General features: G+C 40.9%; 2 protein-coding genes across 2 annotated transcripts; both read left to right on the forward strand.

Annotated features, from left to right (window-relative positions):
• Nucleotides 1-3,394: 3,394 nt before the first annotated feature.
• Nucleotides 3,395-7,909, forward strand: LOC308432291 (putative inactive serine protease 58; the record flags this gene model as incomplete). The annotated part of the gene is made up of 5 exons (XM_080932071.1): nucleotides 3,395-3,434; nucleotides 5,014-5,152; nucleotides 5,350-5,606; nucleotides 7,537-7,676; nucleotides 7,760-7,909. 5 exons carry the CDS (start codon nucleotides 3,395-3,397, stop codon nucleotides 7,907-7,909), a joined length of 726 nt encoding a protein of 241 aa, XP_080788197.1.
• Nucleotides 7,910-15,972: 8,063 nt separating this feature from the next.
• Nucleotides 15,973-24,746, forward strand: LOC308432636 (DBH-like monooxygenase protein 2; the record flags this gene model as incomplete). The annotated part of the gene is made up of 13 exons (XM_080932401.1): nucleotides 15,973-16,257; nucleotides 17,373-17,519; nucleotides 18,006-18,167; nucleotides 18,411-18,494; nucleotides 19,280-19,447; nucleotides 19,637-19,739; nucleotides 19,912-20,078; nucleotides 20,928-21,019; nucleotides 21,258-21,354; nucleotides 21,504-21,563; nucleotides 23,168-23,298; nucleotides 24,111-24,228; nucleotides 24,504-24,746. 13 exons carry the CDS (start codon nucleotides 15,973-15,975, stop codon nucleotides 24,744-24,746), a joined length of 1,857 nt encoding a protein of 618 aa, XP_080788527.1.
• Between the last annotated feature and the right edge of the window lie 1,102 nt (nucleotides 24,747-25,848).

Here is a 25,848-nt window from a genome sequence, read left to right on the forward strand (position 1 = left end):
CATTACAGATGGAGAAGGAAAATCTAATAGAGCTAGAATTCTTTTTGAGGGTTTTCATTTTTAATTATATGCATACCCATGTGTCTATGTGAGAGTGTGTATATTAGTGCAGAGACTAGAAGTTAGATCTCTGGCGCTAGAGTGATTACAAGCCACCTGACATGTGTTCTGTGAAACCAACTCAAGTCTTCTGCAAAACCAGTAAGTAATCCTAACTGCTGAGCTAAATCTCTACCCTCAAAATTAGCACTCTCACAAAGAATTATTTTACTTAAATGTTTCATATATTTTGATAATAATCCTTCTCTTACAACTTATCCAAGATTTCTCCCATCTCTGTGGCCATCTAACTTTATACCTTTCTTCCCCACCTCTTTCTCTCTCTCTGTCTCACAAAAACAAAAGCAAAAGAAACTCAATAAGATAAAAAAAAAAGATAGAAAGACCAAATTCACATGAAACAAAATACTAAGAAAAAATTACAAAGTTCATTTTGTGATTTTTGTGCTGACCAACTACTCGTAAGAATAAGGTTTGCCCAGAAATGTGTAATTAATGAACCTTTAGCATGTAATTGGAGAAGACAAATATTTTCCTCTCCTGGTAGCTATCAACTAAATATAGCTTCTTGGTTAAGATAGGGCTTTGTGTTTACTTTTACTGTGTGCTGGTATTTTGTCTGATATGGAACTGTACAAATCTTATACATGCTGTCACAATTTCGATAAGTTTATATGTGTGTTGGTCCTGTTGTATCTAAAAGATAAGGAAGTTGATTCCTTCTTGGAGTCATCTACTACTTTTTGCTCTTACATTCTTTCTTCATCTTCTTCCACAAAGATCCCTACGCCTTGAAGAGTGGTATTTTATTAGTGACGGGCCAAATAGGTCTGAGTATACCAACATTTTTTATCTCTTTACATTCCCAGTTGCAGAATCCTGTCTTAGTAACTACTACTGCAAGAATCAACAGCTCTGGTGAGGGTTAAGTAAATGCACTGATCTCTCTATATAGCAATATGTCATCAGAAGCCATTTTGTTGCTGTATTCCTTTATCAGAGTCATAGCAGAAGATTTTCCCCTAAGGTCCAGAACCTATTTCGTTTCAGATTCTTGGCCACTTTGGTAGCGTCTGGTGTGAGTTCCATCTCACAGAATGGGCGTTAAATCCGATTGAAAATGTGGTTGGTTACTCCTATGACATTTTTGTCACTATTATATCGGTATATCTTATAATCAGAATTGTGTTATATGAATAATGATTAGTTTTCTCTTGCAGTAGAATGCTAGACAGTAGGGGGCGGAGCTTCTATTTGTGTACCATCTTGATGGCTCCAATTTCATGACATAACATGAGTAGTGTTTTTGGCAATAAGTTTTTGCCATTAGATTGCAGAGAGTAACCAATATCCTTGATAATAGCCCAGGATGTTTCAAGGGCACAATGGGATCCCTTTAGTCACTGATTCCACACTATGTAAACTATTCCTATTACTGAAGTATTGGCTTGCTGGTATAAGACATGTAATTAAGGTATTATCTCCTCTATTACATGATGATTTCACTTAAATTCCTTCAATGCATGAATATATTTTAGTATATTTTCTTTGTTTCATTCCAAAGACCTTTAATGTTGAAGGTCCTTGCCTTATTCCCTATTTATCCTGCCCTTCCATCCCCCTTTTCATTTAGTGATTCTCTTCTAGTTTCTCTTTATCTCATTATAACACTATAGTCTAGTACCCCTTCCTTGGACTACTACCTCCTAGCCCTTACTATGCACTCACATTTGCAGATTAAAGCACACAAAGAAAGTCTAAAAGCAAACATCTGCATATAGAACAAACATGTAATATTTGTCTTTTTAGGTCTGGGTTACCTCATTTGGAAGGGTATTTGTTTCTATCTCCATCCGTTTACCTTCAAATTTCATGGTTCATTTTCTTAGCAGTGATCACTTGAAGGGTGTTCACACTACTTCCTATTTTGAGCTATTATAAATAGAGTAGCAATAAACATGGGCGAGCAAGTATTTCTCTAGTAGGACATAAAGTCCTTTAAGTATATGCCCAAGAAAGATATACGTAGATATTGAGGCAGATGAATTACCAGATTCCTGAGGAACCTCGCCCACTGATTTCCACAATGGCTGTGCTAATTTACACTGCCCCCAGCAATGAGTATGTGTTCCTCTACTTCCACAGCCTCACTAGCTGGCATGTACTAGCATTTGTTTAATTACTTTGAACATTCTGATTCAAATACGACAAAGTCTGAAAGTAATTTTAATTTGCATTTCCTCATAGCTATGGATGTTGCACCTTTTAAATTTGTTTCTCAGCCATTTTTGTTCCATATCTTGGGAACTCTCTAATTATTAGATTCTTATAAAAAATAAGTCTCTTCCCTCTAATTTGCTGTGCATATACACATACAGGAAAAGCCAAGTGAAACCCCACAGGAAGGTACATATCCCTCAACCACCATCACCAAATTTGTCAGTAATTGGAGAAATAAGTTTCAATTTTAAGATATATAACAAGATTAATGTTTGTTGCTCAAGGTACATAGACTGTGCTATTAATTTTGACAATCAAAGGACACAAAATCTTCAGCAAGGTCACTATCTGCTCAGATCTTAGACATACATTCAAATACGGGTGCTTATTGATTGTTGAATTTTAATATTTTCTTATATTTTTGGATACCTATATTTTTAACAGATGTGATTTATAAATATCATTACCCAGTCTGTATAAGATACCAGTGTCTATGTGTCTGGATACTGGTAGCGCCCATTTGCTTCCCTTTCTATCACTTCATCCAGCTTGGGAACTCATTCAAGATAGAAATGGAAATTTTAAATCTATGGATAGCCAACAAAGAAAACCATTCCAACTCTAGTAAGGTCTGTATGGTTTTGAATGATGGCTGGTTTATGTCATGAAGAACACAGCTGAAGTATTTCAAAGGGACATTGAGTGCTAAGTAGAGGAGTTAATGTCAGAGCCAGAGTACAGATAAATACCAGTGTCACACAGGTGAGATAGATGTCATCATAGAGATGGGAGGGGTCTGCATCATGCATGTAGCTCGGAGAGCAGCCTTCATGCACAAGTCAAAGAGCAGGAGGCTGTGGAGACATTGTCAACATCTCTCTTGGATTAAGTAACTTCTTCAGAAGAGGACAAAACTCAGACAGCGTGAGAGACCAAGCTTTTGACAAGTTATTTCTTCCCTCTGACACTACTCTATGCTCTCTCTGATGGGGAGAGTTTTTCATAAGTAAACCCCATCACTGAAATAATTTGTCAGTATTTTATCTCCTCTCTTCTTTATGCTTCACAGAGACACAGAGCTAAACTCCATCTCAGAGCAGCTTTCAACATCATGATGAAGCTAGGCTTCCTTTTTGTTCTTACAACCCTGCTTGGTGAGTATTCATTTCTGTCACTGTTTGCCAAAAAGAAGTCCTTGGAAAGGCATGAAAGATAAAACAATGCTAGAAACATCATTTCAGACTTAGCATATGACTGTTTATCTCTCAGCACTGCCACAGCACCTACCAAGTTTAATTACTTCCCATGAGAACACTCTCCTTCTGTACTTCAAGTGGATTGCTTGTATACTTTGAAGGAGGCATGAACATTAACGCATCTACACAATTCATATTAGGAGCTTACTCTGGACCTGCCTGGAACGTGATAGATATTGTGGCATAGAAACAGCAAAGGGAAGATCTAGGTTAAAGGAAGCGTCCAACTAAAAAGGGCAGCAGCAGAATTAAAGTTGAAAACTTTTCACATGGCTCAGCTCCACACTCCATGAACAGTATGTTAGGAAAACGTTATTTGTTCTGTCTTTTAACTATAGCCTAAGTCAATCACATCTCACTACATCTACAGTTCTTGATACCCCAAACCAGCATCTCTTCACTGGAATATTCATTTACTCAACTAATAGATCCATTTATTTCTACAGGCTCTCCTTCCAAGGTTTCTAAGAGGATACTGTCATCATTTCTTTATTTTAATCATGAGGTGGCTCCACTTCTACTTAGAATACAAGTCTGCATAACTCCAACATCACACAAAACGCACACTATTCCTTGTACATTACTCCCTACCACCACCATCCTTACTTAACTCATACCATGTAAGCCACACCGGCTGCTGTGGTATCCCTTTAACAGGATCTAGACCTCATATTCTGGCTGTAGGTGTTGCTCTTTCTGCAGTCTTTGGCTCTACACATCTGGTGATCTAAATCCTCCGTCTTGCTTGCTCACACCTCCACAAATCTGAGACGAGAATGAAAGTGAGATAGGCTAACAACCTCAAAGTATGTTCCCTAGAGATCTACTTTCCCAAACATCACCACCAGCTGCCATCCAGGTGTTCAAATAGGTGATCCTTTGTGGGGCGTTTTACATGAAAATGTTAACAACAGTTTGAAATTGGGAAAATGGTTTAGTAGTTAGCTATTCTAACAGATTCTACTTAATTGTATAAAATGAGAGAAGTTGTATTTCATCTTAAAGTCATTTCTTTATTATAGTATATGTAAGATGAGGGGGATCTGTGGGTTACGGTACATTTGTAAAAGCCGTAGGCTACTTTGTGAGGTAGGTCCTCTCCTTTCATCTTTGGGTTCAGGTGGAATCAAACTCAGGTTGTCAGGCTTGCTTAACAACTGTTCTGCATACTGACTTTTCTCACAGGCCTAAGAGAACTCATAATCCAAGTAGAAGAATATTTCTTTACAATTAAAAGGATGTTTAAAAAACCCTTTTTAAACATCAAGTAGCTGTTTCTATCAACTGTCATTGTCTTCAGAATAAAATTAGTCACTTTAAAGATTTTATTTACTGCTTAAACATGCTGAATGGAAGGGTTCAATAGCTTGAAGATAGTAAATAATATAGTATAATTCCCCCCCCCCTGTATTTTTGGCTTTGTTTCAATGTTTTTCGTAGTGATTGATTTAAAAACAAGTCTTCCCTTTCTTCCCAGGTACCTTTGCCTATAATCCAGATCACATAGCTGGCTCCACTCCCCCCTACTTGGTCTACCTCAAGTCTGATTACTTGCCCTGCACTGGAGTCCTGATCCATCCTTTGTGGGTGATCACATCTGCACACTGCAATTTACCGTGAGTGATAAGGACTTCAGATGGTTTTACTCTCTGAGTTCTCAGGTCACACACAGACCCAGCAACTTGTAAATGACTCTCAATAAATGATTCATGGAAGGTCTTCAGGGAATATTCTTTGGGAGAGACTAATTAAGGTCCATATGATTGTAGAAAATTGATAACTTATTCTTATGAATATCTCTCTACCATTCTAGGAACCTTCGGGTTATCCTTGGGGTAACAAACCCAGCAGATCCCATGGAAACAGACGTGGAAGTGTCTGACTATGAGTCAATGTTCCATCACCCACACTTCTCGGTCTCTTCCATTTCATATGACGTCATGTTAATCAAACTGAAACGGAGGATTAAACAGAGTTACTATGCCAAAGCGGTCAAACTGCCTCAGCACATCGTGCCTGTGAATACCATGTGCTCTGTATCTACCTGGGCCTACAACCTATGTGACACCAGTGAGTTCAGCACCAAGGGATGGGTCTCCCTTTGCTGGCACTCTCTGACGACTCTCCTCTGAGCTTCTGCAATTCTGCTTCAGTGGGACTTTCTTCAAACCTCTGCTTTCCTTGTTTTCTTTTCCTTTGCCTCACTGGAAGACATTCAAGTCTTTTCTATGACATAACTTTTTTTTAATCTTCTTTGCTTATGATTATAAAAGAAATAGTTTCAATAGAATACCTAATGATGTGTGAGAGAACGCTACTTTTGTCTCAGAGTTTTAATGTTCGTCACTCTAAAATGAAATACAGCATACTATTAAAAGTTTTCAAACCATTTCAAGCAATCAATGAGCTCAGATTCTTGAAATAGGAAATACATAATAGGATATTAAGTATAAGATAAATCCAGAATATTGTGGCAAATCAGAGCATTGCTATTTAGGACTGAAAAAAAAGATGACTGAAGTCTAAAGGGAGAAAGAATGGGAAGAATTTGATCAAGGGATGTATAAACTGATTTTTGAATGCATAGTAAAGTGACTTTAATAAATAATAATATTGTATATTTCAAAACACAAAGCTTTCGAAAAGAATAGATTTTGCGTATTCTTACCAACACCAGAAAATTATAACCTAGGTTACTTTCACTAAGTATATAAAAACAAAGTGACTTCCCTGCCCACCCTCAACACATACACAAATGTACCTTATTTTACTCTAACTCATGAAGTAAATATTTCTGAAATTACTCTAAAAAATGTGGACCTGTAAATGCATTGTTATACTAAAAAAGTAAGGCAAAGAAGCTCAATATTTACTTTAAAAAATTACTGTCAAATTTTTAAATAAAGATTTAGAAGTAAACATTCATTCAAATTAAAAAAATAACATCTCAAAATATAAAACTTTTGCCTCAGAATTCCTAAGGAGAGCACCTGTAGATAGATAGTACTCTGGTTTCCTTATTCTCTTTCTTTTAATGTTTTTTTTTAATTTTTTATGCTCAAGATTTTATTCGCATCACAGTCAACCCTCTTACTGTTCCACATTCCATACCTTCTCCTTCTACTGTTCCACATTCCATACCTACTCCCTGCCCCCTTGTCTTCACAAGGATGTCCCCAAATCTACCCACCCCACCAGACTTCCAAACTCCCTGGTGCCTCCAGTCTCTTTAGGGTTAGGTGCATCTTCTCTGACTGAACCCAGACCTGAGAGTCCTCTGCTGTATGCGTGTTGGGGGCCTCATATCAGCTGGTATATGATGCCTGGTTGGTTATCCAGTGTCTGAGAGATCTTAGGGGTCTAGGTTAGTTAAAATTGCTGGTTCTCTTACAGGGTCACTCTCCTCCTCAGCTTCCTCTAACTTTTTATTCTTATTGCTTGACAGATTAGAAAACTTTTCTTATTATGAAACTTTAGTATAAAAGAAACAGCTTGAATTAGAAACCAAAAGACTCAGTATTAAATTGTACTGTACCACTTAGTCTAGTTTTTGCGTTTTTACTTTTACTGGTGTCTTAGGTGGTTCTATTACTATTATTATTATTTACCAGATAATTATTTAGTTCTACCATTTGACAAATAAAAATTAGACTCTATATTTATAAGTTGTCTCAAGCTCTAAAATTTGCATATGAAAGGACACTCTCTAAATGTTTAAATTTCCAGAAAAAAATTTCAAGCAATTTGTTTCATTTTGTTGCAAAAATGTCTCACATATTCCAGCCACCCTTCTAAGGCTATGCACATCTGCATTACGACAAGTTGTTAATTTGATAATTAATCTCCTATATACTTATTGTTCAAACTTCTTGGTTCTTGTTTCTCAACATTTGAACTCCTTCTCAGATAATAGAACAAATATTAAAAAAAGAAGAAAAACAGAGGAAGTTTTGATACTTAGAAAAACTCATGGGAAATATGATTTTCCTTCTTCCTCTAGCCAAGGACCCTGACACTCTACAGACCGTGAACATCTCTGTAATCTCCAAGGCTGAGTGCCGGAATGCCTACAAAGCCTTTGACATCAGAGAAAACATGATCTGTGTGGGCATTGTGCCGGGACGGAGGCTGCCCTGCAAGGTACCAGATTCATGCTGCCTTCCTTTCCTCACTGGGTTCCTTATCTGCTGCTTGAAAGATGACCTGGTTTTCTCTTTCTGTAGGAAGTCATGGCCGCTCCAGCGGTTTGCAATGGGGTACTTTATGGAATCTTGTCTCATGCAGATGGCTGTGTTTTGAGAGCTGATGTGGGTATCTATGCTAGCATCTTTCACTACATGCCCTGGATTGAAGATACCATGAGAAATAACTGAGCTCCCTCAACAGGAAGAATTCCAAACCATGTGACAAAGCATGTGCCCACATTCAACCTCACAATTAAAATGAACGGGTTCATTGGACCTTGAAGGGTACACTGTCTGGCTTCTGTGCATTCAGTAATTAGTAGACACTCACATGCAACCCTTTCTCTCTCTCTCCATCACTGACAGCAGGAAGCAGAAGACCTGTCATATCTCAAACCAGTTGATAATAGTGGAATTATTTAAAGGGGTTGCTTTACTTTTGGTCACTTGGGGTTACCAAACTTGCTAGGTATGTTTTCAGAGAGTTAAGCATTTCATTTGGGAAAATGTTGTCTGACAGTGAATGAGCTAATGGGGGTACCAATTGGAGAAAGGGCTTAAAGAACAGTAAGGGGCACTGCATTAAGTCTCATATCCATACAACTCTAATACCAGACATGGATAAAACTTGATCACTCATTTGGAATGTGTACATGCAACTTGAGGTTAAAGTTCAAAGTCCACTCGTGCTTATGACAGCAGATAAATAGGGTTGGAGAACTAATTTTCCCAGTGTATATCTGCACGCTTATGTAGTTGATGTCTTGAGGTGACTATTCAGAGTAATAGGTTTCATCCCCGAGTCCTAATGCATTCAGCTCATACGATGCTTTCATGCACTGACATCAGAGCCCCAGGAGCTCTATTTCATTTTGGTTACCATGCAAGCATTCTTCTGTCTCCTCTTCTCTGCTCACTTGCCTAGCTTCACTAATGTGCACTGAGTGTTAACCGACAGGTTTCCATGGGGCATTTTCTTTGGCCGGTTGACTAAATGTTTAAATAACAGCAAAGAGACAACCTGTAGCCACTACACGTGGACCCCTGGAGCCTTTGAGTACAAAATATTCTGAGGCCAAATCTTGTCCATGGAGAGATCCTAACACCTCCACGTTACCTAAGCCCCGCCTAAGGCTTCCTGAAAACCAAAACACTTGCTAAGTGTGGATCTGAGAGCTTCATCTTCACTTGTTTTATGAAGTGAAATTTTAATTATGAAAGAAACAAATAGTATTAAGCTCATAGCATCTCGCCAGAACTTCAGCAGGGCCCCATTGCTTCTGAGGCATCCAAACTGCACAGGTGTGGGTGCCATCTATCTGTCTTACACTGAGCAATAAGAGGTAACTTTCTTTACTGGAGATCAGTTAGTGAGGGGAGGGGGTAGAATACTTATGTCATGACAGCAGTTCGAGGGTGGTAGTGATTACCAAGATGGTGTAATACAAATCCTCAACATTCTTCTCAGCTCCTTTGTTTTATAATGTCTTAAGATGAGACTAGTGATTCTTGTTCATAGAAAGAAAGCAACCCCCGGTCAGGGCTTTGGGGCCAAGGTTAGTGTGCGGCTCCAGCATGAGCCAAGTCAATGTCTCAGGCAGATGAACTTCTGAAGATCTGCTTCTGCGGGAGCAGATGAGAGAGACAGGTGAGGGAGCGAGGAAACCCTTGTTGGGTTACAAAATAAATGTCAGCACCATGAAGAATTATGGGCAAATGGTGCCCCCTTGTGGAAAGACTCTTTATTCTCCACAAGGCTAAAGTAGCAGTATCTCAATTAAAGCGGAAGCTTTAATTTGTCCTGGCAATTCCTCATTCCTATAGCTTTCAGTTGCCCACAACCTACCTCAGACCTGGTTCAGGATCCTGCGCTTTATTTTCTGTCATCACCCTTCCTTCTTCTTCCCCCTCCCCACTCCTTTTCTTCTTCCTCTCTCTTTCCCTGATCCGTTCCCCTCCCTTTTCTCACTCCATCCCTCCCCACTGTCCACCCCAGCCTTGCTCAGTGATTCTGAACTTCCTGGTGATTTCAAGCTATTTTCCTGTTGTTGAGCAATCTTGTTCTGTTCTTTGCTCTGGGAGTGGCCTTCCTCAGATTGCAACTAGAGTTCTAATTTAGGGCTTTCTAGTACATTTACTACTCCCTAAATGCCAATTCTATACACGTATATGTTTCTAAGGGGCATATTTTCTGAAATGTGGTCAAATTAGCTCTGCAGTAAATATATTTTGGATTTAGAGAAAATTTCTCTCTCTCCCTTGGTATATGAGTGTGTGCGCATTCATGTATGTGTATATTATGTGTATGTGTTTGTGTGTATATTGTATCTATATCTGAGTGTATGTACTATGTCTTGAATGGGTGTGTATATATATATATATATGTGTGTGTGTGTATTTGTATATGTATGTGTGTATATGCATATATGTGGTGTGTGAATGTGTGTATATTATATGTGAATGTGTATATATGTATATGTGTGTATGTATATGTGTCTGCATTGTGTGTATATGTTGTAGGTATGCATGTGTTTACATGTTGTATGTATGCATGTTTGTATGTGTGTGTGTGTGTGTGTGTGTGTGTGTGTGTGTGTGTGTGTGTAGATTATAAATAATGAACCCTTGTCATCAGGGTTTCAAACTTGTAAGACAGAGGCTTTGTCTTCTGAGCTATTTCCCCAGCTCAACATAATTTTATTTGATGTTTTTCTTCAGGCATAATCTTCATCAGCTTTTCTTTAACTGCTTTTACTAAACTGATAATTGGCAAAAAAAAAAATAGATTTAGTAGTTCTGAGCTCAGAAGTTTAATATATGAAAGAGATTTAGTTTTTTAAATTTATTTTGCTACGTTATTGAAATATTGAAACATCATTTAAAATAAATTGGACTAATAAAGAGACGCAAAGAACCTTTTAAGATTGAGTTTGTGAGGTCAAAGTGGGCGCAGGTAATAAAACTTGGGCATTATGGAAACAAGAGTTTTTATTTAAAGGGTGCAGTCAGAGCTGCAAATTCAGCAATTCAGTCGGTGTTTCTATGAGCTCTCAGAGTTTGTCTTGGTTTTAATCCAACCCACATTGGGAACTGATACAGGTAAACACACAGTATGTTATCACTGCCCATATTGTGGGGAAAAGAGCTAATGCCAAGAGAGGATTTCCTTGGCGTTCCACATCATATTGTACCAAAGAGTGCACTTGAACTATGTTGCTCACTCTTCACGGGTCCCTGCTGGGGTGGCCACATTCGTTGTTTACATCTCCAAATCAGAAGCTGCAGTATAGGAGGATAAGAGACATCATCCAATCTCATAAGTGGAAGACCCAAATCCTATGCTCTGAGCTCTCTAGAACCTGCCCTTAAGTCACAGTATAACTTTGGCAAACAATGAACAAGTGGTAGATCAGCAAGGAGAGGGTACTTCTTGCTAAAGAAAGGCAATGGTGAAGTCTGGGTAGAAAGGAAGAAAGCTCAGAAGGGCTTGCAGAGAGAGGAACAAGGGTTGGGAGGCAGGGTAGTCTCTCTGTGTGTGTGGTTTTTGTTCCAATGTCCCCACAGAGTTTACCACTGTGTCTGTACTGCAGGTGCAATACAAGGTTCTGCCCTGGCTCAAGTTGGTCACTTGCAGCCTCAGCTCTGTATCAGTAACCCGTGTGGCCATGTAATCAGCACCAGGAAGAGATTTGACCTCTTTGTCCCCAGGACTCCTAAGAGTGACCAGCCACTGTAGTTGCTTTTGGAGATCCTGCTGATACCAGCTCATCCAGGGATACTGGGAATTCTTTAAGATGCAGCTCAAGTTGGCAGCTTGACCACGTGGTATTAGACCCCACCTTGGTTTTTGCTCCAGCAAAGTCACTGTGGGGTCTGAAACAAGATGAAAGGAGGAAAATTAGTAAACCCCATGTATAGCCAATGTAGCTACATCCTGAAGAAGAAAATCTATGAGTTCTGCAGACAAAAGACTGTGGGAATGACCAAGAAGAATGACTGTGCCCGATGACTAGCTTAGACTTGGGAGTAGCTTCTCTGCTTGCTAAGCTAAAGAGCCCGGCCTCTCTTTCCCTCCTTCCACCCACTGGCATCCTCAGTTGCCCTCTGACCTGTAGTCACAGAAGCCATGAGTACACAGAGACATAGAATGCAAAACTGCCACATCCCTGAGCCCTTGGGTTCTCTCTAGCAGTGTGGGGCTTACAAGGCATCTGGCAAGAGAGGAGGATTCAAACCAGAAGCTTAAGTCTTGGGCCCGAAGTTCCAATGGGCGTGACTTCCTCAGGAAACTGACTATCTTAATTCATCTTTCCTCTAACGTGAAAACCTCAAGCTGAAGGGTTGCACCCTTTCCTGTGCTGTGAGCAGGCTCTCTCATCCACACCCCTGCACACTGTATACTCACTATAAAGATGGATACAGTGGCTGGGTCTTGCATCTTCTCTTCTCGGTGGTGGTCAAATATTCATGGCAGTGATTGGTGTAGTGCATTACCTGTCAGTAAAAAAGCTTATGACCAAGGAACTGTTGCAGGAAACAGGAGGGACATCAGCAGGAATAGAGAGAATTCTGGGACATAGTAGCAGTCACTAAGGCTAAAATACAAGTAGAGATTCACTTGAAACAGTGAGGAAAGAACATAAATCCGCAGATAGAGAAACTCAAGGGATAGAACAAAGAGAGACTCAAGCTGAAATGCTGAAGAGACACGAATAAGAAGACAAGAAGAGAAAACCAGCCATGTAGCTAAAGCAAGGTTAGAATAAAAGGGATAATTAAGAGCAAGTAAGAGAACTAGCTGAAGCTTATAGTCTAGACTTTTTTTTTTTAATAAAAAGTCTTATAGTCATCACTCAAAGAGCAGGGATAGATAGAAAACTGTTTTATTTTTTTTCAGAGATTGAGTTTGAATCTCAAGCTCTTTCAAGAGAGTTTGAATCTCTGCTCTTTCATGCAGAGGCTGTTGCAGGGTTACACTAGGCTGTATGCAATGAATACTCACCTGTCTGACTCCAAGAATGCAAGTCAAATAAAATGAGAGTTTCGTTCTGAATAGGGAAAAAGATGCCCCTTTCTGTAACTTACCTGGCAGAAATAAAGACATTCTAAAGATATACTGGTGTCCTTTAATCTGCCCACCAGGCTATTGATGTAATAGACCACAAAGAAGGGGAAATTTCCCCGAGAATACGTGCTGGAAGAAGAAAAAGGCACCAGCTAGTGTGGGAACATGACTCCTGGAAAGAGATTGCACGTGGCGTTAACAAACCTGTGCAATGGGTCAGTGTGGGGCAGGGCCATACTTTGACCTAGATTGCTTGTCTTTGGTCCTCTAAACTTCCATCTTACTTCACAACCCCCAAGACTGACTTGGAAAATTCGCTGGATCTCTGTTTCCTTTTTGCCCAATGTGTTTACACTAAATAATTCTTTTCTGCTCTTTTATTATTGATTTGGTTGTTTTAATTGGCTTATTGAAGACAAGTGGCTTGAGGTACTGGCTTTTGGTAGGCCTCAATCCCAAGACAAATAGCTATATGGGGTGCTTATTTAACATATCAAAGTGGACCTGGATGCCTGGATCACCCAGCATTCCTCAGTCCCTACCTATTATAAGGTGTGACCAGCATACCTGACCTCTATCCTAAACTTCTCCAGCCCAGGGCCTGGGCTTCCTTTTCCCAGCTATCCTCCCCTATATATGAATCCAGCCATTTTGTTGTGCCATCCTTTCATCTACCCTTCACCCCTTGCCTCTTTCCTCTCTTCTTTCCCCTCTCTACTCCCTCAAGTCCTCTCATGTCCAGGATCAAGGTCGTGTTCACGCTGGACGTTCCCAGGTGTCTCTGTCTCTGACTATGGTTTCCCTCATATGTACAATAAAAATCTTCTGCATATGTTTGGAATAGCCATGTCCTTCTTTTAATTTCTTTTTTCATTCAGCTTTGACACCTCCTCCCAAGTTCAATAACACTTTCACCCTTGGTTTTTCTAGAGCATTTACTTTTGAAAAGACAATCTCCTAAATAAGCTCTCTGAGCCTTAAGAGCCAGGAAGAAGAAGGTGGAGAATAGATTCCCTGGGTCTCAAGTCAGTGGCTCCTAGCTCCTCCTGGAGAGCTCTGTTTCTTTCCCAAGGACAGCACTCTGGCCAGCCAAGCAGTCTCCAGGATAAGAGAACCTGGGCCCTTCTCAGTTTACAGAGCTGTCTGTCCTACCTTCACACTGACCCCTCTTCAGCCTAATCCTCTAAGAGATTGGAATCAGAATGTCTTTCACACTCTTGTTATCTCCCTTGCTAACCTTCCTGCCTTCCAAGGTCATTGCCTCCAAGGATCTGCCTGTCCCCTCTTATCTTGACCAGCTTGCAGTACTGAGCCAGGTTAAGCCTCTTGTTTCCAGATCAGATAACTAGCTAGCTTCTCAAGGACCAGTGTTGGAGGTCATGGCTCCTTCCTTGGAACATTTCTCCACCCCAAACTCTGTCTTAACCATGTGCACACAACAGTAGCCAACAAATTTAGCAGCTTTTGAGATCAGTAAGCAATTTAACTTAGGTCTTAAAAGCATATGTCTTCTCTGTTGTCTAGCGAACTTCAGGACATCCCCTGAGGATCCAAAGAAAAAAATTTACCTCCTCAAGTCAAGAGACATTAAGTCTTGTACAATACAGATTTCTTTCCTGGGAAGTAATCAGCAAATGACACTAATTCCTTCCAATATAATACATGATCAAAGCACTCAGAATCTGCTGTGATGTATATATTGAAAGGAAAAAGATGATGCCTGGGGTTTTGGCACCAGCGTTAAGAAAAAGATGAAGAGACTGGGGGGCATATGGTCCATGTAGGTGCAGCGAGGCCTGGGGACAAGGGGAATGCCTCTGGGGGACCCATGTTCAGAGTCCCTTCCACCTGAGGGACCAGCCACATGGAGGTATAGTACAGAATAGAGTTTATTCATGTCAGGGAGGGGGGTTAAGAGGGTAGTAGAGGTAGAGAGAGGGGGGAGGGAAAGGGAGGAGTACAAAAGTAAAGGCTGGTCATGAGCATGTGGAGAGAGAAGGGATAGGGAATGGGAAGGGGGGGCAGAGCACAGAAAGCAAGAGAGAGAAGAGGGGGAAAGCAGCCTTTTTTCTAGTGTCAGGAAACTGGGGTGGGGCATAACTGTGGGGTGGGGTATGCCTGGCTATTGCCAGATAACTGAAGCTGGGGTTTACAGAATCCCAACATGTTGTCCTTGGAGTGTCAGTGGCTTGAGGAAGGAATACAAAGTGTGAAGATGAGACAGGCTTTCTTGTGGTCTGTCATTCAACTCCACCACTGGACAGGGTGTAGTGACCACACAGTACTGATGCTTCTCCTTCCTGGCCCCTACTTATTGATCTAAAAATTAATTGAGCTGAAATTTTCATGCAATTAAACAGACTCATTTCATTGTGATCTATTATTCAAATATTCCTTTTCAGCTTTAGTTGTTTACATAATGCCAAGGCACTTGAAAACGCAAAACCTTGGCTAAATCCAGCGGGGAGAATAACTGAACTGTGATTTCTTTGAAAAGCCACTCATGTTTGCAGTAGAGTTATCCCACAGGCAAACTCACATCTGTTGCTTGTTTTTTCCCCTTTTTGTTCCCCTCACTTCTTGCTCCTCTGTATGAATCGCTAAAATCAAAGCTACACCGACTTGTCCATTTTTCTAGAAGTCTTTCATCTCTAAATGTTCTTCCTAGGATTAGAAACACGGGTTCCTGCTGGAGACTGAAATTATATTATAGTCTTTCGCCTTAACACCTCTCCTCCATTCCACCTCCTCCATTCTACACATGGATACAATGGTGAAAGACACTGGGGGGGGGGATGTATTCCAGACGAATGTTATTTGCTAAGGATATTACAGAAGTAGGGTAGATATGGGGGAACAAAGAGGTGGGGGGGGGTAATGAGAACCTCTCTGACTCTACAGGTTTTCATTGGGCATGACCCTGCCATTGAGTTTTAATGGAAAACTGCATGACTCTACAGCTTCACATTAAGTCCCTGAATTCAACTGAGACAATCCTACTCTGTGTCCTCCCTGGACACTCAAGTTGTGTAACTGGCACCACTGTGTACACAGTGGATAATCAGATCAGAAGAATACCAACCTGTCCCTCCCCCTATGGCACTGTGCCTAGCACAAGTATAGATACATATAAGTCCAGAGCTCTTGAGTGTCCTCTACAAGAAAGCTGTTTCAGGTCCCAGGAGCCATGGCCTATTTTCTCTCCAGGCTTTTCTTACTTTTGGTCCTAGCAGTCTTTTCCCAAGGCAAGCGTCTGGACCCTACATCTCCCCTTCGTTATTCCAGGTTCCTAGATCCTTCCCATTCTGTTTTCTTGCTCTGGGACTTTGATTATGAGGCTGAGATAATCACATTTGAACTCCAAGTCCAAACAACTGGCTGGATTGGCCTGGGGATCACAGATCGCTACACCTTTGTGGGAAGTGATCTAGTAGTTGGAGGAGTCCTACCCAATGGCAATGTCTACTTTTCGGTAAGTCTAGGGATAAGTTACTTATGTTGAGTTGAGGATGACTTCATGTCCATAGTCTTTAGCCTCCAACCCATGGAAGAGCTCCTTCACTGGGTTGAGGGTGGTTTTGCATCTAGAAAAGAACTTCTCTTCTGCAAACACAGCCAAGCACCATGAACTCTGGTTGACTACAGATTTTTCCCTATGAGGATGCTCTAGGATGTCAGTCTACATCTTCCAGGCAACTTGCCCATGAGACTTTTAAGAGAGAAGAGGTTTTATATTGAAAGAGTTTAATACAACTTACTTTCTACTTCCTTTCTAAGAGCAGAGTAAATGCAGGTCACTGAAGGAAGTCAGTTACTAGAACAGTCTCTTTCTCCAATGTCCTTTACACCCACTCAGGTCGAATCCAGTATGAAATTGTCTAATAATAATAACAACAGCAAAAGAAGCAAAATTGTTATGTGCTTTTGTTCCAAATTCTTTTAAAACCTACAGTATCACTAAGCAGGATTACTGTAATCCATTGGTTCTCAACCTTTCTAATGCTATGAACCTTTAACACACTTTCCTGTGTTGCAGAGAAACCCAAACACAGAATTATTTTTGTAGCTGTTTCATCACTGTAATTTTGTTCTTGTTATCAGTTGTAATGTAAACATCTACTATTTGGGATATCTGATATGTGAGCCCTGTGAAAGTGTCCTTTAATACCCGAAAGGGGTCACAACCCACAGGCTGTGAACTGCTGCTATAATCTGCATTTGTCTCCCCAGACTCACATAGCCTAAGCTCACAATCACAGCTCTGAACTGTACTTATATAATGCTATGCTCATCACAGTAGACAAAAATGTATAATCAAAGCATCTTGAGAAAAAATGTACAGATAATTCAGAGAACAAGTTTTCCTAAAGATTTCAATGAAGGATTATTAGAATTTATGAATCTAACATCTGAAGTGAAAAGAATAAATCTAGGTGGTAAATCTCCAAGAGACATGTCTTTCTCAGGAACACATCCACTTGTGCAATGAAGGTAGGTGACTTCTGCCATTTTAGCATATACCTGTTGTTCCAAAGCTTAATTGTTTGGGATCCTGGTTCTTACTTATTAATGACCACTGGACCCCAGGATCAGCACCTTCTGGATGAAGACACTCTAGAGCAGGACGGGAGCCAAGATGCTGAACTGCTAAAGCTCACAGAAGATTCTGTCTCGACCACTATGCGCTTTTCCAGGCCCTTCAGATCCTGTGATCCACATGATCACGACATTACGGTAAGATGTGAAAAGGAAAAGAATATTAATCCCCAATCATCTTCTCCTGGGAAGATATAATTACCTGAGTCATGCACCTAGTCATAATTTATGGGACTTTTGTCATTAAGTCTTCTTGGGTACCGGTCAGTTGTATCACCTCTTAAAATCTGCAATGATTCCTTGGCATAGTCTCACCCAATGAGTAAGTGCCTACCTGTTGTATTCTTCCCCTATTAAAGGACTGTGACCAATTTCATTAAATATCACTATTTGGAGTTCAAGTTTGGTTCAACCTTCTTATTATGCAGGTGCAGAGAAAAAGAATGGGAAAGGGTTACACAGGACAAACAACTTAAGCTCAGAGGTAGAACCAAAGTCACACTAATCTTGCCTCAAGTTGTTCTCCTTCCACCATGTAGATGAGTGGCACATATAAGAAATTGAATATAGCTAAATTCAAAATGCTGTTGAATGCCAGACCTTCAATGTTTGTGGTACCCCTAGAGTGATACCATGAGGGTCCTGGCTGCCTATGGCCTGGATGACATACCAAAGATGAGTCGGGAGCATACTTTTGTCAAGTCCATCTTCTTGCTTCAAATGCTACAATATGATGATCAAGATGCCCCTGAAGACACCATCGTTCATGACTTGAAGATCAGTAATGTAAGACTCCACCACATCATCTATCTCCCTCAACCTTTTTCTATCTCCCCACTCATCCCAGACCCTTCATCTTGCACCTGATACCTCCATATTTCTTAAAGGAAAGTTACTAATAGTCCCCTTGACCATGTGAGAAGAGCCAGTCTAACCCCAAGATGATCCCTGCTCCCTAGGCCATCTACTTCTCAGCTTTTGGGGGACCCTCATTCCCATTCCACTCAGTTTTTGTGCATCTTTCCCCAGTTCCTCATTCCAGAGGATGATACTACATATGCCTGCACCTTTCTCCCACTCCCTATTGTCAGCAAAAAGCATCACATCTACAAGGTATGTGAACCAAGAGACAAAGTCTGCCAAAGTAAGAAAGGCACTGTAGCAAAACAATGGGCATGTTGGAGTTTGGAGGTTGAAAAGGTTGCTGTGGAAAAAAAGGAAGGAAATGTGGAGCAGGGCCAGGTGGAGTTTTATAGGTCTGGAAACCACACAATTTCCTGGGGCCAGAGCTATGACTAGTATAAGAATTTTATTCGAATGGAGGATATTCTGACAGAGGATAGTAATTAGTATGTTTTTAAAAATAACAATTTCAAGTCCCATCCTGATCCCAGAATTGTTCTCTTATAGCAATGGAGCTAGTTAAAGCAAAGAAGGCATGTGGCCATGCACCATCAGACAGGAAGAAAATCAAGTCAGAGTGAACACATAATCAGCCTTCTAAATTTTTAACTGTGGTTAATTTAGGCCAAGTACAAGAATGTGTTTTTATAAGCTCCAATGTATGGGGAGCAATTAAAATAGATTTTAAAAGAAGGTGGATACCTATATACAAATTTTGAACTGACTGTGGTCACTAAAAACAGTCAGAATCATTGGAAGGTCCCTGGTGACTGGGCCTTGTGAGCTGTGCTCCCAAGAAATTTATTTAAACAGATGGGGTTGGCAGAAGAGTCTCGTAGAGTTTAGGGAAGGTGATCGGTTTCCGGGAGAGAAACAGATGAGGACCAACTCAGAGAAGTAGAGAATGGCTTAGCTTTGGGAGTCAGGAAGGACTGGGGAGAATAAGAATGTGACACATAATCTTAACTATAATCTACCCTCCTTTCTCTGTCCAGTTTGAACCTATACTGGTGGAACGCAATGAGACGATGGTGCATCACATTCTCATATATGCGTGTGGCAATTCCAGTGTGCTCCCCACGGGCATCAGTGAATGCTATGGGTCAGACCCCGCCTTCTCCCTCTGCTCCCATGTCATCGCAGGCTGGGCTGTCGGGGGCCTTGTGAGTCCTGAGATGGAGGCATTTTGTGACAAAGGGATGCGTGCTGTTAGGCAATGGGCTAATGGAAGACATGGGGGCATAGAAGTTCTGAAAGAAAGATTAGAAAACTGGGGCAGAGGCAGAGCTTAGATCCAAGCATCTTGTCTCTAGCCTTTCTCACATGACTGCCATGTTTTCCATTCACCACAGAGTTACCAGATTCCAGATGATGTAGGTGTCTCTATTGGAACACCCCTGGACCCTCAATGGATCCGACTGGAAATTCACTACAGCAATTTTCAGAACCTTCCAGGTGAGTATTCAAAGGACTTATGAGAGGGCAGCAGGTTATGGTAACAGGTTCCTCTGGATATGGGAGACAAGTGGCATGCATGCTGGACTCATCTAGTCATAGCCCATTCCAGCTTTTCTACACACTGTGACACACCCCCACCCTCTAAGGGGAGTATTTCTTTCTATTCCAGGTATCCGTGATACCTCAGGGATGCGGCTGTACTACACTCCGCACCTTCGCAAATATGACATGGGAATCCTCCAGCTGGGCATCTCCGTTTTCCCTATTCACTTTATACCCCCGGGTGCTGAGGCTTTCTTGTCCTACGGGCTATGCAAGACAGAGAAGTTTGAAGAGGTGAAACTAAGACACACGAATTCTCTGACCTTTTCCCCCCTCCATCAGAGTTCCGGTCTAATTCTGAAAGTAACAAGCCTGGGCCACAGGTTTGGAAAATGACTAAAGCCTGGTGCTCAGAAAAGTGCCAAGCACCCATTCTGCAAGAGAGAAATGTGTCGAGGCTTAAGTGGCAAAGAACCTGGGTGGAAAGTGGTACAGGATAGTTCAGTGGAAATAAAGGGAATGGGAACGTCCCCATCTGGGAAAGCAGAGGACAGAATATAATGGTCAGAAGGCAGGGAGAAGGGCTGGAAATGTCCTCTTGGTATGGTGTGACACAGCCAATGCAATCATGACTTCATCATAGCTGTGGCTGCCTGCAGCAAGCCAACTCAAGACTGGTCCTGTCAACTCTCAGTCCTGGATCAAGAAGGGTTTTTTCTTTCATGCTAAAGTTTTGGCTCCTGATGGGATGGGAGAGAATGATAATTATTATGCATTCACCAATGATCCCAGCAGGATCCATCAGATAGTCCCAAACCCATGGTCACACAGGTGATCCCGTTTAAGCTCAGTGGGTGCCACACTACAAACCAAAATAAAACAACAGCAAAGCTGTGAATATGGGGAGAGCGCTTGTATGGAAAAGGGTGGGTCATAGGCTTAGCAGGGAGATTACAGGGAGCAGAACAGTCACCAGAATTTACTTCATGCATGAAATTGTCAAAGAACAAACTCAATGAAATCTAAACACAAAAAGTTAAAAGAGCAATTCTTAACTAGACCAAGAAAAAGATGCTATCAAACATCAATGAAGAAAAATAATGCTTTCGTTCTTGACCAGTTCCGTATGCCTTCTTGTTACAGATGAATGGGGCTCCAGTAGCTGACATTCATGTATCAGCCTGCCTGCTCCACACCCACTTAGCTGGGCGGTCACTGCAAGCTCTGCAATACAGGTAATTAAAAACTTGAACCCTTCCCTTCTGTGTGTGGGATTAGTTACTACTTCTGCATGACGGTATCCCTGCCTAAGAAGCTAAACTAGAGAAAGTGGAATAGATGTTAAAAAAATAATCTTTTAGGATTAGTTCATTAGCATTTCCTGAGTGAGGCCACATACCGCATCTTTATTTGTCTGGCTTTCTCTGCTTCATCTTCTTATTTCTGTTTTTCTGGGTTTTTTTCTCCTTTAAGGAATGGAACCCAACTCCAAACAGTCTGTAAAGATTTCTCCTATGATTTCAATCTGCAAGAGTATCGGGACTTACATCAGCCTGTAGTGATTAAGCCGGTAGGAACCTGAGGAGAGACAGTGGCTGGAGCAAGGGGGGTGGGTGGCAAGGAGACCTTAGCTCATTGCTAGCCCGGAGAGTTCCAAGACTGTAGCAGTTCCTCCTTGACTTACTCTCTGCTCTCGCTCTCATGTTTCACTGTGACTAGGGGGATGAGCTGCTCATAGAATGTCATTACCAGACACTGGATCGTGACTTCATGACTTTTGTAAGTGTCTTTCTCCACAGCAGTCGCAATGACCAGCCCTTGAAGAAAGCTGTATCCTGGCTTTAACTGTCTAATAACTCTGATAGTTCCAGCTTATGTTTTCCTCTGTTCAGTGAGGCTCTTCATGTTCTTACAATTCCATGCATCCAAGACATCTATACATTGCTTATTGGTGACCCCTGAAGACCATAGGAGGATGGGTTATGTATGGCATCTCCATCTCTCACCTTCTCAGTGCCATTAATGAACTTGGAGTCATAACTGCCCAGGGTTGGAATGCCAGCATAATCATTTAGCAGCTTTACTACCTAGACAAAGTGTTTAAAATCTTGGCTCCATTCTAAACTCATAAAGAAAAAATAATGCTACTATCCCATAAGATTATTGAAATTATTGGTTATCACATAAAGGACAATGGGACCATTACCTGTTTTATAGTAGATGTTCATTTAGAGCTAACTATTGTTGCCATAATTACCACATATAGAACAATAGGGCCATCACCTGCCTTATAGTAGAGGCTCATTTAAAGCTAATTGTTGTTACCATAATTACAACATATAGGACATTGGGACCATTTCCTCCCTTATAGTAGATTCTCACTTAGATGTTATTCTTACCATGATTACAAAGAAACCAACAGTTTTATAGAAAGACCAACTGAGTACTTCAGAAAGGATTGTACACTTTCATGGAAAGAAATACAGCCATACATGTTATTGTAAAATCAAGGTAGAAGACATCAAAATGGAAAAATGGGATTACAGTTTAGGGCTATTTCAGGAACCATAAGATACCATGTGCATCATGTGATATCAGTAAGTGGGTATGATTCTAGACACATAGCAATGCTGAGTTCTGGAAAAGCACAGAAATGACAAAGTCACCTATCGGCAAGGAATACTTTAAATGTAGGTGAAGAACAATGAGCTCAGGTGGGATTAAAGAACATGGGAAGACATAAGAAGTAACGGGATTAGTTTGAGGGATTTGTGACTAGGAAGAGTTCTCAAAGCAGAGAAGATGCTGCCCTACCTATAACTCTTAGACACCAGGGTCTAATTGTAAAATTGTACTTGCCATATCAATAATAGAGGGGAATAGATAAGCTAGGGTTTCTTGTATGTAATCAAATAATTTGTCTTAGAATAAGTTATCACTCACACACACACACATGTACACACACACACATGTACACACATACATCCACACACACACACACACACACACACACACACACATGCACATATTATAGACAAATGATCAGCTGCTGCAGGGAGAGGAGAATGGATAAAAGCCAGGGTCCTGGCTGACACTGGCAAAGTAGGGAGTTTGACCCACACCACGGGGTAGCAGTGTGAATGTGGAGGATAAGAAAAATATGCCTAATATTTTAAAGAATAATTCTTTAGAAACAATGTCAACACTCATTCAGTGGCTGGAAATAGAGGAGGAGAAAGGATGAGATCTGGTAAGGTGTGGTGGGCCAGGCTCTATGGGAAGAGGAAGAGCTCTCTGGAAGAGTGGGAGCTTTCCCAGTTTGTTGTTTGCCTTTTCCTTCTCTGCATGCTTTTACTTGTCTCTCCCTCTTTCACCTTCTCCAGGGAGGTGCCAGCACCATTAATGAGATGTGCCTCATCTTCTTCTTCTACTATCCCAGAATTAACATCTCCAGTTGCATGGGATACCCTGATATCATCTATGTGACCAATGAGCTGGGGGAAGAAGCATCAGAGTAAGTCAGTCTAGAAGCAAAAGCCTACCAGTACATGGGAAGGGATCTTGTCAGTGGGTGGCCTAATCTCACCCTTCCTTTCTCATCCTTGCTCCATTCAGTGTTGATTCAATAAGCTCTGAAAACAGAAGTTTTGCAAGAAAGTTTCTCTATCAGTAAGGGCAGTCAGAGATGCAGATGACAATAGACCGTTGAAAGTCAGATCTCTTGGGCATAAATGTCCATCTTTCAGGCTTCACTCAAAAACTTGTTTATATGCATGTCACAAACTGTAAGTAAATGCCCACTTCTATATGACTAATAACATGCTAAAAACATCTTTTTTACAGACACACATAAAATTTTAAGGCAATTGCATATTTCTTTTTATTTCCTTCCTTCCTCCTTCCTTCCTTCCTGTCTTTCTTTCTTTCTTTCTTTCTTTCTTTCTTTCTTTCTTTCTTTCTTTCTTTCTTTCTTTCTTTCGAGACATGGTTTCTCACACTGTATCCCTGGCTGTCTGGAAACTTGCTCTGTACATCAGGTTGGCCTCAAACTCACAAAGATACACAGACCTCTACCCCCCAAATGCTGGGATTAAAGGTGTGCACCATCATGACTAATTGCAGATTTACAAAAGCTTATCCAACTCTTAGACCCTATGACACCTATGTCCTTAAAAGGCAACCTTTTTTTCCTGTCCTAAGTTCTCTCTGATATTTTTTTCTTATTTAAAAGTTTCTATTCAGTTAAACGACATCCTATGTAGCTTATACTAGTGTGGAAGGCTTCTGATCATTGCCATGTCCCTGCCTGAACCCTTCTGTCCACAGGAATCCCATGGAGAACCTGATGGTCCTGAATAATGTTGAGTGGACTCCAGAGAACATTAAGAAAGCTGAGAAAGCCTGCAAGGAGTCTCAGCAGACAGTACTGATTAAGACCATTGATGTGCGTGTCACAGGAGAAGCCACTCGGCAAGGTTTAGGGATGGTATTGGGCAAGGACAGGCAAAGGATGATGGCAGCAAATAACAAAGACAGGGAGCATGAATTGGGAAAAGGAGTCACAGGAAGCACAAAGGCAAGCTGTTGCTCTCCTGCATTGTAGAATTTGTTGCAGCCTCCCAGTCAGCTTGTAAGGGTGGGGTGTCACAGTAAGGTTTCGAGAAATGCAGAGAGGGTAGGGATAGTTCTGAAATTACTCAATTTTCCCATCTCCTACAGGAAGAAGTAGAAAACACAACAGGTTGGATTCCTGGTATTATACCGACTTCTCGAGGAGCATGCTTAGAGTCTTCTGGAGGCAAAGTAGAACCTCAGGACAAGACTCCTGCAGGCTTCAGGGCTGTACCAGTGGCTCTCTCTGGCTCCAATACTGCTACTCTGAAGCACCTGCCCATGGTTGCTCTCTTGTTCCTGCAGGGTAGCCTCTCATGGCTCCTTGCAACGCTGCAGACTGGAGTATGATTCCATTTCCTATTGTACCTATTCCCTTATCATCAGCAACAAAACCAGCTCTCTGATTTGACCTTTCTAAGTGTCCTTTGTGCCACTTTTCATAACCAAAATCATGATACTGCAGGCTCTAGGTTTTTGCCAACAATTTATTGCCCAAGTCATTGTTAAGGTTTCAGGACCATTGATAGGATCACATATTTTATGAGAAGTTCTTCCTCCATGTCCGACTGTCAGATGGTGGATCAACTCTCCAAGAATTCTAGTGTCCTGCCTTCTTTCAAATGGATGCTATGAGTAGGATGAAGTTTGAGGGATATCATTGTAAATCCCTTGGCATATGTGCGGCCCTGAGAAAGGTATTATGTTTATTTTCTAATGATAATTTATGTCCAGTCTTTTTCAACACAATGTGAGTAGTCTAAATAGATATACTAGAAAGAAACCATAATTTTGGTAAAGGAAGAGACTTTGCGTACATAGAGATAAAATTTCTAAGTATCACATTAAATAGATTTCAACTTGCTTCCTTTGGCAGTCTCTTTTATTTGGGTCTTTGGTCCATAAAAAGCCACTTGGAAGTCTCTTGAATTACCAGGTTAAAGCATCAGGAGGGTTTGGTTGCCTCAAATCCATCATGTACCATGTCATCCTTGTCTTCTATCCTTGAGTCTCTTCTGTTGTATGGTCTGTTTATCCCACCACAAGGTACACTGCCAAATGTGAATCACTCAGAATAAAGAATCTATCTGGAAATGCAAGGTGAATTGAGCTCTAAGAATAAGTAAAACTCAAACTAGAGAAAAGTAAATTCTTATTCCTGCAGCACAATGCTTAATTAAGAACTCTATGGGGGAAAAATAAAGGCTAAGAACAAACGTTTTATGGAATTTTAGTTGTTACTAAAGCCCAGGAAAGTGAGCTTATTTGGTATTTTCTGGAAACTATGTCTATTAATTCTCAGTTAGATTTAAAGTCACTTTGCCAATTCATGTATTGTCTTGTCTTTACGTCTTCTAGAAGGCACCCATACTTTGGGTGTGCCAAGGTGTTTGGCAGGATCTCAATCTTCTAATGATCAAGAATATGATTTCAACAAATGCTATATCTCAGA

The sequence above is a fragment of the Micromys minutus genome (genome assembly GCF_963924665.1).
Source record: "Micromys minutus genome assembly, chromosome: 18".
Lineage (NCBI taxonomy): Eukaryota > Metazoa > Chordata > Mammalia > Rodentia > Muridae > Micromys > Micromys minutus.